The sequence below is a fragment of the Nasonia vitripennis genome, assembly GCF_009193385.2.
Source record: "Nasonia vitripennis strain AsymCx chromosome 4 unlocalized genomic scaffold, Nvit_psr_1.1 chr4_random0004, whole genome shotgun sequence".
NCBI lineage: Eukaryota > Metazoa > Arthropoda > Insecta > Hymenoptera > Pteromalidae > Nasonia > Nasonia vitripennis.
In genome coordinates, this window is record NW_022279639.1 from 758,012 (window position 1) to 773,647 (window position 15,636).

Genomic DNA, 15,636 nt, shown 5'->3' on the forward strand with positions numbered 1-15,636 from the left:
TTGATATGTCAATATAAACAGAATAAAGTTTGAATAATGTTTTAAAGGCACGTAATTTAAACCTCATTCTGTCAGAGTACACCATCTTTTTAAAGATTGTCACAATTTTCCTCCTTTGATGCTATAAGTTATATACTCTTCATAAAAATTAATAAACGCGTTTTACAATGACTAACCTTTTTTTTTAATTAAACTAACGACTTTACGCGTTAGACACATTACGCGCGTTTTATATTTTCTCAATTTTCACTTTCTGAGGTTAGAAATTCAAGCATAAGAATGGATCGCGCGCGATAATGAACAGTCTTTTTGTAGATAGAATTGAAACATTATTAAATTATTGATCAAATTACTGTGGAAAAGATTAATTTTTGAGGTTAGAAATTCATAGATGTATAGAGATCCCGCGGTGTTTGATGCCTCAGTCGCGTTTCGATATTTATCGAAACTCTATTATCCCTGCTCTTTACTTAAGGAAAGAAAATTAATTACCTCATATGTAATAAATGCGCTGGTCTCAACAGAAAGAGGCAGGCCAATTATAATTTTGAAAAATATTCCGAACAATAAATAAGTACTTTACAACTACAAACAAACGCTATACGGGGAACGTCGTATTCGATATTTTTTATACTTAATCACAATCAATCCCTTATAAGGTAAATTAATGTTATAAACTCATGCATTAAAATTGGTTTTAAGGACTCGTGGAACCAAATTTTTTTGATGGTATCGTGTATTTTTATTATTTTTCTATATTGAGTCACCTTTATTGTCATTTTAAAGGGACAAGGTTCTGCCTTTGGACAACAACGAACAGATATTACAGAAAAAATCACTGAATCCGAGAAACTAATGAAAGTAATGTCTCAAACTTGGGAAGAGAAATTAGTAAAAACGGAACAATTACAGCATGAAAGACAACAAGCATTAGAAAAAATGGGAATCAGCGTCCAAGCTTCAGGGATACAAGTGCAAAAAAATAAATATTATTTAGTCAATTTAAATGATGACCCCAGTCTAAACGAACTCTTGGTGTATTACCTAAAGGTCAGTATTCAATGATACATTTCGATACGAGTATATAGGGAGACCCAATTTAAATGCCCATCGCTTACAACTCGTAAGAGGAGGCCCAAATCGAAAATTAAGTACAGAGAAAAGTTGTAGGATATTAAGGCCTTCATCGTCCAGATCAAAGCGGAACCTGAACATCCACCTTGCTACGTTCTTTTCAATATCGCAAGGAACAAATAGGGTTTTTATTGCTTACGCCCGATTTTCTCTTCGATATCCTACAACTGTTGTCCCTACCATCTTTATGATTAGGATCTTGCCAAGGAAGTTACGTAGGTGGGGTTTCAAACTGGCTGCTTGACCTTGGAATGACCTTTGCCATTCACACAAAAATACCACTCTAAACCCCAAATAACCTTAAAAATTAAGTTTAAAGTAAATTCCAAGGACGCTATTCGACTTTCCCCTTAATACTCAACAACTTTTGTCTCTACCATTTTTTTCGATTGGGGCCTTTCCTGACGAGCTGTATACGGTAAGCATTTAAATTGGGTCTCTCTGTATAAAGGAAAGTTATTATTTACCTCGTGTGATGCTTTTTGCACTAGCGTAGCAAGTAAAACTAATCTTGCACAACAGTATCTAACAGAATTTCATAGTACGTGAGCTGAATAATTAAACACTGTACTAGCTCTTCCTAGAAAGATTAATACATTGCCCAAAAAATGTATTTATGTAATTATTTATTTAATTATGCGACCATTCATATACCCTATAATTTACTCACTCATTTACTCAGCCACATACTCTTTCACTCATTCATTTATTCCGTCGCTGAAAGTCTTAATTACTTAATTACGCACTTATTTATTAATTCATCCATTTAGTAACTCTTTTACTGACATCAACTCATTCGCATATTTACGCATTTAGTAAGTCACTTAATCACTCAGGTACTTACTCATTCATAGTACAATAATATCATACAGCCACGTATGATATGATTGTACTGTGTTAATTACATTAATAGTAATTATAAATATTTCATTTATAGTATTGACAAACGTGGTAAAATATTCAAACTACACTTTTTGTGTTGACTTACTTGCGCACGCATTCATTCATTCATTTACTTATTCAGGCAGTTTTTAGTCGTTCATCCATTTTCCCAGCCACTTGGGCATTTAGTCACTGAACCATTCAGTCACTCACTCATTAACTCATTTCTTCATTCACGTATTTATTCTTATTTCCTTCCTCTTTCTCCTTTTATATTTAAATTACACTGTTCTAGTCTTCGAACTAAGCATCAATGATATTACTAATAGTATTAAAATTAAATAGGAGACAACATTAGTTGGTGGACGTTCATCCAAAATTGAGCAAGATATTCAATTACATGGTCTTGGAATTTTACCAGAACATTGTGTCATTACCATAGAAGCACATGAGCTCTATATGACACCACTTCCAGGTTCAAGATGTTTTGTTAATGGATTTCAAGTTAATGAAAAAACCTTGCTTGAACATGGAGACAGAATTGTTTGGGGAAACCATCATTTCTTTCGAGTTAATTGTCCAAGAAGCTCTCAAGCCTTAAACAACGAGGCTCAAACTCCAGCACAAAATATCGATTACAACTTTGCTAGAGAAGAGCTCATGCTAAATGAATTATCAAATGATCCAATACAAAGAGCTATTGCACGATTAGAAAAGCAGCACGAGGAAGACAAGCAGGTAGAAAATATGTTTCTGACTTAATTATTTTTATTTTACACACAAGCACGCGCGCGCAAATATGAGGATTAGTATTAATACTAATCTACACTAACTTACACATAAACACTACAAGTTTTGTAAATAATCGATTTGTTACTTTGACAATATAGAGGGGGTCTCTCTGTGCAAAATATATAATGAATAATTGTTCCCGGCGTGCGTAGCAGATAGAAGCAAGAACAAAATTAGTGGATAAGTGCTCCAGCGCGACATGCTAAATGTCGCGTAGGCCTCGTGGTATGTGTGGCAACTTGAGTATTTTTCTCTCCCTCAGGTGGATACACCCAGTAATTGGAGAGATCACAGGGCGAAGAAAAAGCCGAGATTTTCCTGCACAGACGCGAATGGGCTAAGACACGAGATGCTTGTTGGGAGTATGTTGTCCCCATCGACTGCCATGAGAGGTTAGCATTGAGTCATTGTTCTGTGCTTCGGTCGAGCGAGCGTACGGGTGGAAATATTAGTCTCTAGATTTATGGTCGACAATGTGTTTTGCGTGTGTTTGGAATAAGAACTTTTTATGTATAAGCGCTATTCCTGGCGTAGGTTTTCTCCTCAAGAGGTTTTTCCTGCGTCGCAGGCGAAAGCCTAAGTGAATGCGGGAACAGCGCAGCGCTAAAAAATATGAGGACGGCTACGACTGCGAAGCACGTGCGCGATCGGAAAAAAGGGTGTTTGTTCGCGTCGTAGCGTTAACGGCCCGGCGCTGCGCTTGGTGCAGGGTCGGCTTCAGAGCGCACGCGTCACCGTGTTGACTAAACGCCAAGCAAGGCGTTGGATTCGAATTTTATAGCTTTTCGTAAACGGAAAACTTCGAGATCTCAGATAGCTCGGCATCTGGCGATGCAAATAAATCGGACGAGGAAATCAGAGACCCGGGAGGGGGAAGCCGTGTTTCGGGGACTTTGCGGGGGCAAGCGTCGCCCCGCGGGCTCTGCGGGGTCAGTCTGCGACCCGAAGCTGAAAGCTTCGACTTGTAGAGTTTATATCAATATATCTTTTGCATATTTGCTTAAATCTTAGAATTTTATTTTAAATTTTCCTTCCGATTATAGTAGTTTTTTTATTCGTTTGTTATTATAATCTTAATCTATTTTTAGCTTAAATTCGTTTTTTATTAATTGAAATAAATCTCCTGGTACAAATCTTGAGGAGTTTTTGCCGATTAATACCCAAATTTGAGAAATTATGCGAATTTATTTAAACCGTTTTCGCCAGTGACCCCGTGACCTGGTGACGTTAACCCGTGGAAAACTCGGTAACAACCCGCCAAGCAATATGAATTAAAAATTTTAGGATATGATTTAGTGCAAGAAAATATATCATTTAATATAAAATAGAAATTATTTATTAATAAAGGCATTAAACATTTAACTAAATATCAACTTTGCTATCCTCCGGAGAAATATTTCAGGTTAAATTTTTCTCAAGTGATATACTTTTAATTTCTATCCGGACACCCATGTAAATATTAGGGTTCATCGCTGAGATGTTCACATAGGTGTCTGGATGAAAATTAAAACTATATCACTTGAGAAAAATTTAACTTTAAATATTGTTTCATTATTGTAAAAGAAATGTGCATGCAAAAGATCAGCTCTTTACGTATATTAGTTTCCAGAGGAGAGCAATAACTAAATTTGAAAAATAGGCATCGTAATCAAAACCACTTTCAACTTTTAAAAGTCAAAATTCTTATTAATGCATTGGGAAAAGAGACCAAGTTATTGTAACTTTCTGCATATAAAAATACACTAGAAACCAGAAATACGAGTAGCTAGAGTTATTAGATCCTCTGGAACAAGCCTAACAAGAATTGTCACCCGCCAAATCCAAAATTTCTCATAGTCCTTGAGCTAACAATTTCAGCTAGGACATTTAAGTAAAAACTGATACGGTGACTAATTTCTAAATAGTTTAACAAATATCTGTACAAAAATTCAGATATCTAGCTTTAATACAACACAAATGGAATAATAATAATGAACTTGGACGTCGACTACTAAGACTATGGCTCCCATTTAACTTAAGTCACCAACATAACCAAGATGTAAAATAATGTTTGATATCACTTAATTAAAAAATAATCAACAAAATATAAGCCTTCATTAATAAATCATTTCCATCTTATATTAAATAAGTGTTATTATACTGCATCGTCATAACCTTAAAAGGTTATGTTATATGCGCGCGCATGCGAATTTGGCTTCCCGAGTTGTTGTCGAAAGTAGAAGGGGCTAGGCTGCTACTGCGCTAGGCGACTCCCGCGCCACTGAATACCGACCGATGGTAACAGGGTTCTGTTTTATCAATGAAGAGCACTGTTTTACCCGCTGGATGGGGGCAGCCCGCGTCTAGCTGTACGTCGCCGATGCCCCCCCCCCACACACATAATAGTGAAGTCTTAAAGTAATTGTAAAGGAATAGAGGTTAGGATTGATAAATAAAAACATGAGTAATATAAGCTTTATTTTTTAGTTTATTGACAAAAAAATTTCAGTACAATAATGATAGAGATAGTTATTTGTAAATCTCAGAATCTCTTGTAACCTTGATACTCTGGCATGGACTTTATGTTAGTAGAATATTTCTTAAATGTATTTTTCTACTGTTCACTTTTATTAGTAGAAGTAGAACAAGGTTCTCCGCGATACGTATTACATTGTTTATCATCTTGCACTCCTCTAGCGTTCTTATCCTCCTTGAGAGGTGTGTACGGAATGCTATTTCGATTCATTTTGAGATCTATCCTGACTAATGGTTTAAGATAATACTGATTTGATTGTTTATTTCTGCAAGCTTTATATAGTTTCATACAAGTTTCTTAATATCGCCGCTTATAGGATTATATTTGACAATGCGATCATGTAGAATTAGACAATACGCTGTAGTGTTCGCGGGTATATTACGCTTACATTCAAATTCAAGACGTACGTCTACAGCTGCCTGTTTGAGTAACTCGTTTTGTTTTGAGCAGTCGATAACTATGAGTGGAGCATTTGTAATGATTTCTTTTTTACTTAAAAGGGGATCTATTACAATTCTATCAGAATAATACGCAGTCTGAAAATTAGCATACATATCATAAAGCATGGCAAACTGATCGTTTAAAATATCAAGATTCAGATTTCCATACGGATAGCTCTGAGAGTTGAGGAAAAGTTTGACATTACTAATATCACAATAATCAAAATGACTAGCACTTTGTCTTCGTACACCTTTCCTCCCTGTTTGAAAACCGAGAATGATAAAACGTGGTTTTTCCAGATCCACTCGCATCATCCAGATTTATGATTCCTGATTCTTTAGCTAGGCAGCCATTTGCAGGCAGAGCATTTCGCATAAAAACTCCACGAAAATTCATTATTTTCATTAATTTTGCACTAGCAAAAAACGCTCGCGATTAACAAATTAATTGTGATGATATTTAAGGGGATGTCGTTCCAAAAAACACTTTTTTTCTATTACGTAAAACTTTTTGAATAAAGTTTGATAATGAAAAACCGAGTCCGTAGCGCCGTAGTGTTAAGGTAGTTCACTTGGCTCAGTAGTGCTCAATTTGAGGTTGAATTAGAAAATTAATTTTTTTAAATATTATGCAGTGTTATCAAGTGTGAAATCTCTAGAATTTTTAGTTTTGTATATCAAAATATTGATAAAAAGTGTTTAGAGCATCAAGTATTCTCAAAACTTAGAAAAGTGAGAAACACCGAGTGCATACCCTGTTAAAAATATAGAGGTCCATGTGGATAATCCATATGGATTTATATGGATTCCATATGGATTTGTATGGATTCCATGTAGATATTCTATATGGCTTATACATATGATATTCATCAAGTTTTTTGAAAGATTCAAAGTTTTAAAAATTACTTATGTGCCTGTTATATATAGGTTATCTGACCATTAATGGAATTACTATCCGGATGATAACACCAAAACTGGGGTTGTGAGCTCCAAAATTTTCATTTCCTAATTAGTTTATAGAAATAAAAATTTTTTGTTATGTCAAGAATCAAGCTTTTGGAGCTCGTAGCACCAGTTTTGGTGATATCATATGTATAATCCATATGTATAATCCATATGTATCCACATGGAATCCATACAAATCCATATAGATTTATATGGATTATCTAAATGGATCATCCATATGGATATATATTTTAAACAGGGTATATAGATATACTGATTGCATAGAATTGAAACTTTCGATTGTTGTAACTTTTCAAAAAGCAGCGCTTGCCCTATCAGATTTTTATTTCCTTGATTTGTATTATGATTTTACATCATGACCTAGTTTTTAAAAAAAGATGTCAGATTTATTTTCTTCGTAATTAAACAAAATGTACACTAAATTTAGACTAAGCCTATGATTTCCATGTTAAAATACACAACTTCAAGACCTGATATCTTAAAAAATCATACCGCTTGGGAGGTAAAAAATTTTACCACGTTATAGAAAGCACTTAATAGGATATATTTACAAAATTGCAGCAATTTGTAAGAATATTAATTTTTTGAGTAAACTACCTTAAGTTTAATGAATCGTTCTACCAAAAGAAAACTTCGATTGGACTTTCTGTTTTTCTGAAATTTTCAAAATACAAAATACTCCGTGGTGGATTTGCCAAGCTTTTGCGCCGATATCCCCTTAATTATTTGACGTGTTATTATTAAATATACTGTTAAATATTAAATGTACACTCAATAGTAGTTAATTCTTGTGGAACGTTTTTAAAATGCTTCAATAAGATTGCCAGATTGATAAATTCTAACCAATCGAAAGCACGACTTCGGAGACGTTTCATAAGCATTAATTACCGTCGAGGATAAATAAATATATTCAATACAGCCAACATTCTATGAAAGTAGTTATAGCTACTAATACACAGGACCAGCTTTAAAATTATAGAATAACATAGAAATAAATTTTGAATATTACAAAATGTTTTCAAACTCTTTGTAATTATTTGATGACAGTATTAATTATATTAATAAAATCTAACAAAAAATATATTAATATTAATTATATTAATTAAACTTTTTTTTTCATTTACATTTATAAAATAATGTAAATTGTGAGATTATAACAATCATAACATTTATATTCTGTACTAAAATGTAATACATAATACGATATTTACTTTTATATTAAATGATAACGATATCTTCAATCCCTAACTGAAAAAAATAAAAACAATTGAAATAAAACGTCGTGAACTGCAGATAATAGCAGAAAAATTTCGGAATTGAGACACAGATAACAGTTATATTTTGTTGTCTTCAGTGTTATTTAGTTAGCTAGATACTTCATTTGGATTTCTTTTTTTTTCGGTGTAAAATTTAACAATTTAAAAAATAAATTAAAAAATGAATGCAACAGACAATAACTATTAATAAGTGAAGACAACAGTTTTTTCATAGTTCAAAGCATTTTTTTTCATTTTATAATTGCTGTCTTTTACATTCACTAGTTTGTTCCCAATCAGAACAGCTATCTTTGGATTTCTACACATTTTACTTAACTTTTTTAAAAACACACTTTTAATAACCTAAAAAAAAGAAAATTAACTTTTAAAAAAGTAAAAGGTTAGGCGAGTTTGATATATTCCGCAACGAAATAACAGATAAAAAAAACTTAGATCAATCAACCAAAGTGAAGTTTATTATATTTAATCATAATGAAGCAACAACATTTTTTTTTTGGTCAATAAAGGGCTCACTTAACTTAGAGTTAAATTATATACTGATCAATTAATTCATAATGAAGCAACAACATTTTTTTGTCAATAAAGGGCTTACTTAACTTAAATAAACTACACAAATCTTAAAGAAACTATTCAAAATTTTTCAAAATTCCACACCATCTATTTAAGTATTCAGTTCTATAGGCTGTCCCCGAGACAGCCACATTTTCTAATTAATCAGTATATAACTTAACTTAACTTAAGTTAAGTAAGCCCTTTATTGACTAAAAAAAATGTTGTTGCTTCATTATGATTAAATATAGTAAACTGAACTTTGGTTGATTGATCTCAGTTTTTTTTATCTGTTATTTCATTGCGGAATATATCAAACTCGCCTAACCTTTTACTTTTTTAAAAGTTAATTTTTTGAGGTTTTTGTCCATTTGAGTAAATTTTTTTAGGTATTTTATATTTCTCCTAAAAATAAAATATAAGCATCTTTAGCACCTTTTGATCATGGTTTTATAGTAACATTTTTATCACTAATATAAAATTACTGATTGTTCTGATACACTACCCTCGAATGATTTCTACACCTAGACACCAAAACCAAGTGCGAACTATTTAGACCTCGTCATCGTCCAGCCTGTACACCAAAACGTTGTCCACGTATGATGTATGTACCTAGAAATAAAAAACTACGGAGCGCACCACCTAGACTTTGTCATCGGCCACCTTGTACACCTAGACGCCGTACCCGTATGATTTATTTATCTAGACACCACATACCACGGAGCGCACTACCTAGACCTCGTCATCGGTATATTTTTATCATATGTACCTGTCTATACCATTAAATAGTTTTTTGTTTATACAATACATCAAGTTTTGTGGAGTAAATGCAAAAACAAATCCGGACAAACGGACGGACAGACGGACATTTTTAAAGTTCTTTTATTGCTAAAAATTAATTGACATTTGATACATTTAATATTTATTTCGGTAACTTAAATGATTTAAGTTCAAAGAACATTTCTACCGTAAAATAGATCTAATTTTTTTCTTTTCACGAGTTTTGGAGGGTTCTTACAAAATTGACCAAATATAAAATTTTAATATAGTGTAGAAGATATTTAAGCAGATCAATGTCGGTGAGCGCACGTTTTGGCAGTCTTATTTCATTGAATTTTTTTTCTCTTTCTACACTTTTTCTTATTTCGTTTCAGAGAGACACCGAAACCTTCGCGATGAGTTTTCAAAAATAGTCCTATACCAAGTGTCAGCATTTCCATTTTTTTATTATGTCTCTTTTGCTCTTTCATTTGTTTCTTAGCAGTGCTTGATTTATTTATTGCTTGAGTAATTGATTCCTGCAGCTCCTCCTGCAAGTGAGCCAAGCAAAAAGTGGAATAAGTGCTGAAACAAAGCTACCTACTTTATTGGGACCTGGCAATATGCGTGGAACACTAACTTCACTTTTCCCACCGATATTTTTTACTAGCTTAGGAGCTATCTTCAGTGCTGACTTAATCATAGAGCGAGAGTCATTGCCGTGAATGATTGATTTTGCTGCTGACTTGATCAAATCTTTTAGCGTAATCTTCCTTTTGGTTTTCTTGGCTTTGAGAGATTTACCTCCTCTTCCTCTTTCTCCTCCTCCTTTAACACCTATACCAAGCTTTAATTATAACTTTATGGTATTTGCCACTGCAAAAGCTGTTGCCGTTTCTTCCAAATCAGCGTCTCTAGATTTTACTGTTTTCCACGCCTTCTCTGCTAAAATCTTATCAGCTGCGTTTCTCTCCTGAATGTTGTCAGGATTTTCTGAGTAGGCAATATCGTGTTCCTTGCAAGCAGCGTCTAAAGGATTGATTCCTGGATCACCACGAGCTAAACGTTTAGCAAGTTTAGTACCTGGACCATAGTACTGATAACCAGGCACATGAAGTTTAATGGGTAATTTGTTGATCAATGTATTTACGAAGCCTGAAGCTCTTCTCTTTTGCATGATGCTAGCTCTTAGCAATCTCAAGTGAGACTAACTTTGAAAAGCTATAAATGCCCGTATACATATGTATATAAAAGCTCGGGTCAGTTGTTATATGAAATAGAAGCATAATGGATCTTAAGAAGCAGTCAACAAAGTTACCAGTGATTAATTTTGATCTTTTGACGCAACAGAAAAAACAGCAGAATCGACATGGCAAATTATTACCCAGCAGTGTAAGAGCAATATTTTGTGGTCCATCATCCAATTGTGGAAAAACAAATGCTCTCTTATCTCTAATCACTCATCCTAATGGTCTAGCATTTAAAAATATTTACGTATTACAGAGGATTATTTAGACATATATCTATTACCTGGAGACAAATTATCATGCACAGACATGATTCAGCATCACATACATTTAGAGAACGATATACCAATAAATACGAAACAATACAGGCATCCATCAAAACACAAACACGTGGTTAGGGAAAGTGTAGAAAAGAAGTTACGAGACCGATTTAACAGAGAGTCAATATGGATAGTACCGAAGAAGCCTGACAGTCACGGAAATCCGAGATGGAGAATGGTAATCGACTTCCGAGAGCTCAACAAAAAGACAATCAGAGATGCTTACCCTCTACCCAACATCGCTGATATAATGGATCAATTGGGAGGAGCCACATACTTTTCCATGTTTGACCTTGCAAGTGGTTTCCAACAAATCCCAATGGCCCCAGAAGATTGTTACAAGACGGCCTTCACCACAATAAACGGACATTATGAATATACCAGAATGCCGGAAGGATTGAAAAATGCAACGGCTACATTCCAACGACTAATGGAGAAGGTACTCAGAGGTTTGCAGAAAATTGAGATGGTAGTTTACTTACAAAGACGATATAATAGTATATAGTAAAGATCTTCAAGAACATGAACAAAGAATTAGAAATTTGATGGAGAGACTCAGATATGCGAAACTAGTATTACAACCAGATAAAATAGAGTTCTTTAGAAGAGAAGTCGGATTCCTAGGACACATTACAAGCGCTAAGGCATAGAGCCAAATCCAGAAAAAGTAGTAGCCATAGCAAATCTTGCCACACCTAAAAATGCGAAAAATGTGAGAGAAGTACTCGGCATGTTTGGGTATTACAGAAAATACATAAAAGACTTTGCAAAAATCGCGAAACCACTCAATGACCTACTAAAGAAAAATGTGAAATTTGAATGGACAGAAGAGTGTGAAAACAGTTATCAGTAACTAAAAGAATGTTTGATGAAAGAACCAATCTTGCAATTTCCGGACTTCGACAAAGAATTTACATTAACTACGGATGCTTCTGATTACGCCATTGGTGCCGTACTCAGCCAAGAAAAAGACGGTTTTGATCACCCGGTACAATATTTATCCAGAGCGCTCAACAAAGCTGAAAGAAATTACTCAACTACAGAAAAAGAATGTCTCGCTGTACTATATGCCTTGCACCAATTTAAACCATATTTATTATGCAGAAAGTTCACGCTAGTGAGTGATCCTGAACCACTGAACTGGATGCATAGCAGAAAAGATCCAGGACAGAGGTTAATGAGATGGGATTCACTGCATACGAATATACATAAACCAGGCAAATTAAATAAAAACGCTGATGCGCTATCACGAAACCCACCAGAAATGACTGAAGAAGAAATTAATAAGAATCTACCTACTATTAAGGTGATGGTCATAGAAGAAAAACAAAAGAAACAAGAAAAATCATCAGCAAGTGCCACGACATCATCCAAAGCAACAATACAGCCACGAAGCAGAATACAATCAACGGGTGACATAACAAATAAACCCAGATGAAGAGGGAGACCAATAGGCTCTAAACTAGACCATTGCGTAATAGCACAGAGAACCAGAGCAAGGCGCACGCAAATACAAAGTCCAGTGGGGCAGTATATCAAACAAAGCGCAATACCAAAAGTACCGAAGACGGCTGTATTAGGAAGAAAAACAAAGATAGAAAGGCCAGCAGAGACCGAAGCATCAACATCTAAAGCTACTACTGTAAAACAGAGAGAAGTTATCGAAAGTTCAACCGATGCAGATTCAGATACATCGATGACAGTTAATCCATCTAGAAGATCATGGCTATCATCTGCAGCCAATGAAGACAGTGATTTGTACAAACCTCCAATATCTGATCCCAGGTATAGTGGATTGCGATAAGAAGAGTCGGAAAACAACAGAAGGAAAAACACAAGACGAAGAGGTGTTTTCCTCAGGCGAAAGCCAAGACAAGACCATAAGCAACATCACCATAAAAGTATAAAAGATGGATAGAAGTACCAATAGAACCGAATCAGGCACGGAAATAAAAATACAAATGAAGATACCCTCGCATTTCTCAAATGATGATCATGTACCAGATGAAGTGCGCGAAGCTATTTACACATCAGATCCACGATTTTACACGGACGAAGAGGAGGATGTGGACGATTTATGGAGAAAAAGTGTTCAAAACTTCATAAAGCGAGCACAACAAAAACTACAGGAGACATCAAACAAAGATGATACAGGAAACGAATCGGACTTTGAAAGTGTAACTGACATAATAGTGACACCACCAAGAAAAACGCTGTCTGTAACATTTATTAGAGATTTTTTAATAATAATACTCAATCTACTCAACGAGAGCAGGTGTGAACCCGTATACCAAATAGAATCCCTAAACCCCAATCCTGGAATATATTTTGAAAAATTGGACGTGATCAGAATAAAAAGAGCAACATGGAAACTCAACATTTACATCAACGTGGAAGATTTTATGCAGTCATTCAGGGCAAGAAGTTCGTACAAAGAAGTATTTCAAACCTCTAAAACAATAATGGAAGAAGGATAATGCCGACACGCTTTAGCCATCGACCTACTAGAAATAAAAGATGAAGAGTTAACAAATATCCAAGAAACAATAAAAGAAACAATAGCAACTCTAGGACACATCCAATATCCAACAGCGAGACATCCACGAAGCATCAGAGCAAAAAGACTAGTGCCACTAGGCATAATAGGAAGTATAAGCAACAGTTTGTTTGGACTAGTGACCGACGACGAAGTGGAGAATATAAACAGAAATATAGACCAGCTCTTCGTAGACCAGACCAAAATAGTGCATCTGACAACAATTCTCACATAATCTCAACAAAATTCGAGGAGCTATACAACATAACCAGCAACCATCACAAAGTGCTACAAGGATTTGAAAGAGAGTTAACAAAAACAATCAAAAGTGTGCTACGAGAAAAGGAAGAAATGAATTAATTACCAAGTCGAAATAATGATATACGTAAAACGATTGGAATCAACATTAGACCATGTCGTCAAAAGCAACGAGAATCTATTAACAATTTTACAAAAGTTAAAAGAAGGAAAAATGCACCCAGAACTCATGAAACAAGATGTGCTTCATCAAATGAACATAGACGTAAAAAGAATGAGTTGAGACTTAGAATTCCCAATACCACCAGAGCACATGAGAGCAGAAGAACTAGCCAAAATATCGAATATCAATGCCATACACCAAAACGAACGAACGTTAGCCGTGCTGCATCTACCACTAGTGGACCGAATGCTGTACCAATTATACAGGATGCACCCAATCAAAGTTCCACAGAACATGAAAAACAAAACAATAGGGCAAGCTTTTATAAAACCGTCCCATGAATACATAGTTATCAGTTACGACCATACAAGATATATTAAATTCAATGAAGAACAGAGACAAACATGCATCACGACACACTATGCAGATATATGCCCGATCCTAGGAGCACTCAGGAACGTGCCCGAATCCAGAGACTGTGAGATAACATTACTCCTAAATCCCAGCCAGAGAGCAATCAACCACTGCGATATACGCTACAGGATGAACATACAGACCCAATGGACGTATTTAGAATATGATAAATCATGGCTTTATTCCACTGTTGAACCAGAAACATTAAATACTATATGTCAAAACAAACACGAAACCAAAATAACAATAAAAGAGGCAGGATTTGTGCACGTAGCTCCTACATGCATAGCAACAACTACAGAAGCCACAATAACTGGAGAAATAACCAGAAACACAGAATACACTTATTTATACAAACCAGATATAAACCTGAAAATAACAGACATTTACCCGTCCCTAAATAAAGAAGACAACGATATAGAATTTCGTAGTTTAGAAACAACAAAGATATTAACACCCAATACAGCTAATAATGACGGAAAATCGTAGCTCCTCAAGGGGACATTGGCAGTAGATTTGCAAGTCATCCGCGTAGATTAGATGGGATACATCTGAATCAAGGCAGAAGCCAATGTCATTGATGTACAACGCGAACAACAAGGGGCCCAAAACTGACCCCTGTGGGACACCGGTGTTTAGTGATAGGAATGTTGAGAGTTCGTTGTTGTCACCAATGACGGCCTGTTCTCTTCCGGAAATGTAAGATGTAAGCCAGCGGATGACCTGCTTGGAGAAGCCGAAAGAGGATAGCTTTCCAAGCAGCCTGACGTGACACACTGTATCAAACGCCTTGCTGAAGTCAAATAGAAGTAGCAGAGTGACTTTCTTCCTGTCTATCCCAAGCCTGACATCATCAGTCAGCTTAATCAAGCCAGACTGCGTGCTGTGGCCAGTGCGAAAGCCAGTTTGGAAGTTGTCAAGGTAAAGCCTTGTTTCAAGATATTCAGAAATTTGCTTGTGCACCAGCCACTCCAGCGCCTTGGACAGGAAACAGAGTAGAGAGATCGGACGGTAGTCAGTTACAGCTGTTGGAGAGTTGACTTTATTTAGTGCTCTTACGAGGGATGATTTCCAGGCGGAGGGAAAGCGTGCCTCGCTCAGAGACAGGTTGAAAATTTGTTAGAGTAAGGGAGCGAGTATTGGCAACTACAACCTGTGGGATGCCATCACTTCCTCTGGCCTGGGTGTTAAAGTGTGTTACTGCAGCCGACACGTCCGATTCTGTGATTTCCCTGAAGATGAAGTGTTCAGGGAGGTCCAGACTCTCCAGGGTTCGCAGATACTCCTCAACAGATGGAGCTTGAGGGTCATTTGAGATGGAGCTAAAGTGTTCGTTGAGAGCATCCGGAGAGAACCGAGCAGGTGAAGGAGTTTTAGAAGTAGT

The 15,636-nt window shown here is 35.5% G+C and overlaps 1 protein-coding gene across 19 annotated transcripts in view; it reads left to right on the forward strand.

Moving 5' to 3' along the window:
* The window catches only part of LOC100117353 (kinesin-like protein KIF13A), a 1,179,147-nt gene that overhangs the window by 321,714 nt on the left and 841,797 nt on the right, over positions 1-15,636 (forward strand). For all 19 annotated transcript variants that reach the window (XM_031928189.1, XM_031928179.1, XM_031928190.2 and 16 more), the window contains 2 exons: positions 787-1,050; positions 2,362-2,754. In XM_031928189.1, the coding sequence (XP_031784049.1) occupies positions 787-1,050; positions 2,362-2,754 (657 nt within the window). The remainder of the gene's footprint in view (positions 1-786; positions 1,051-2,361; positions 2,755-15,636) is intronic.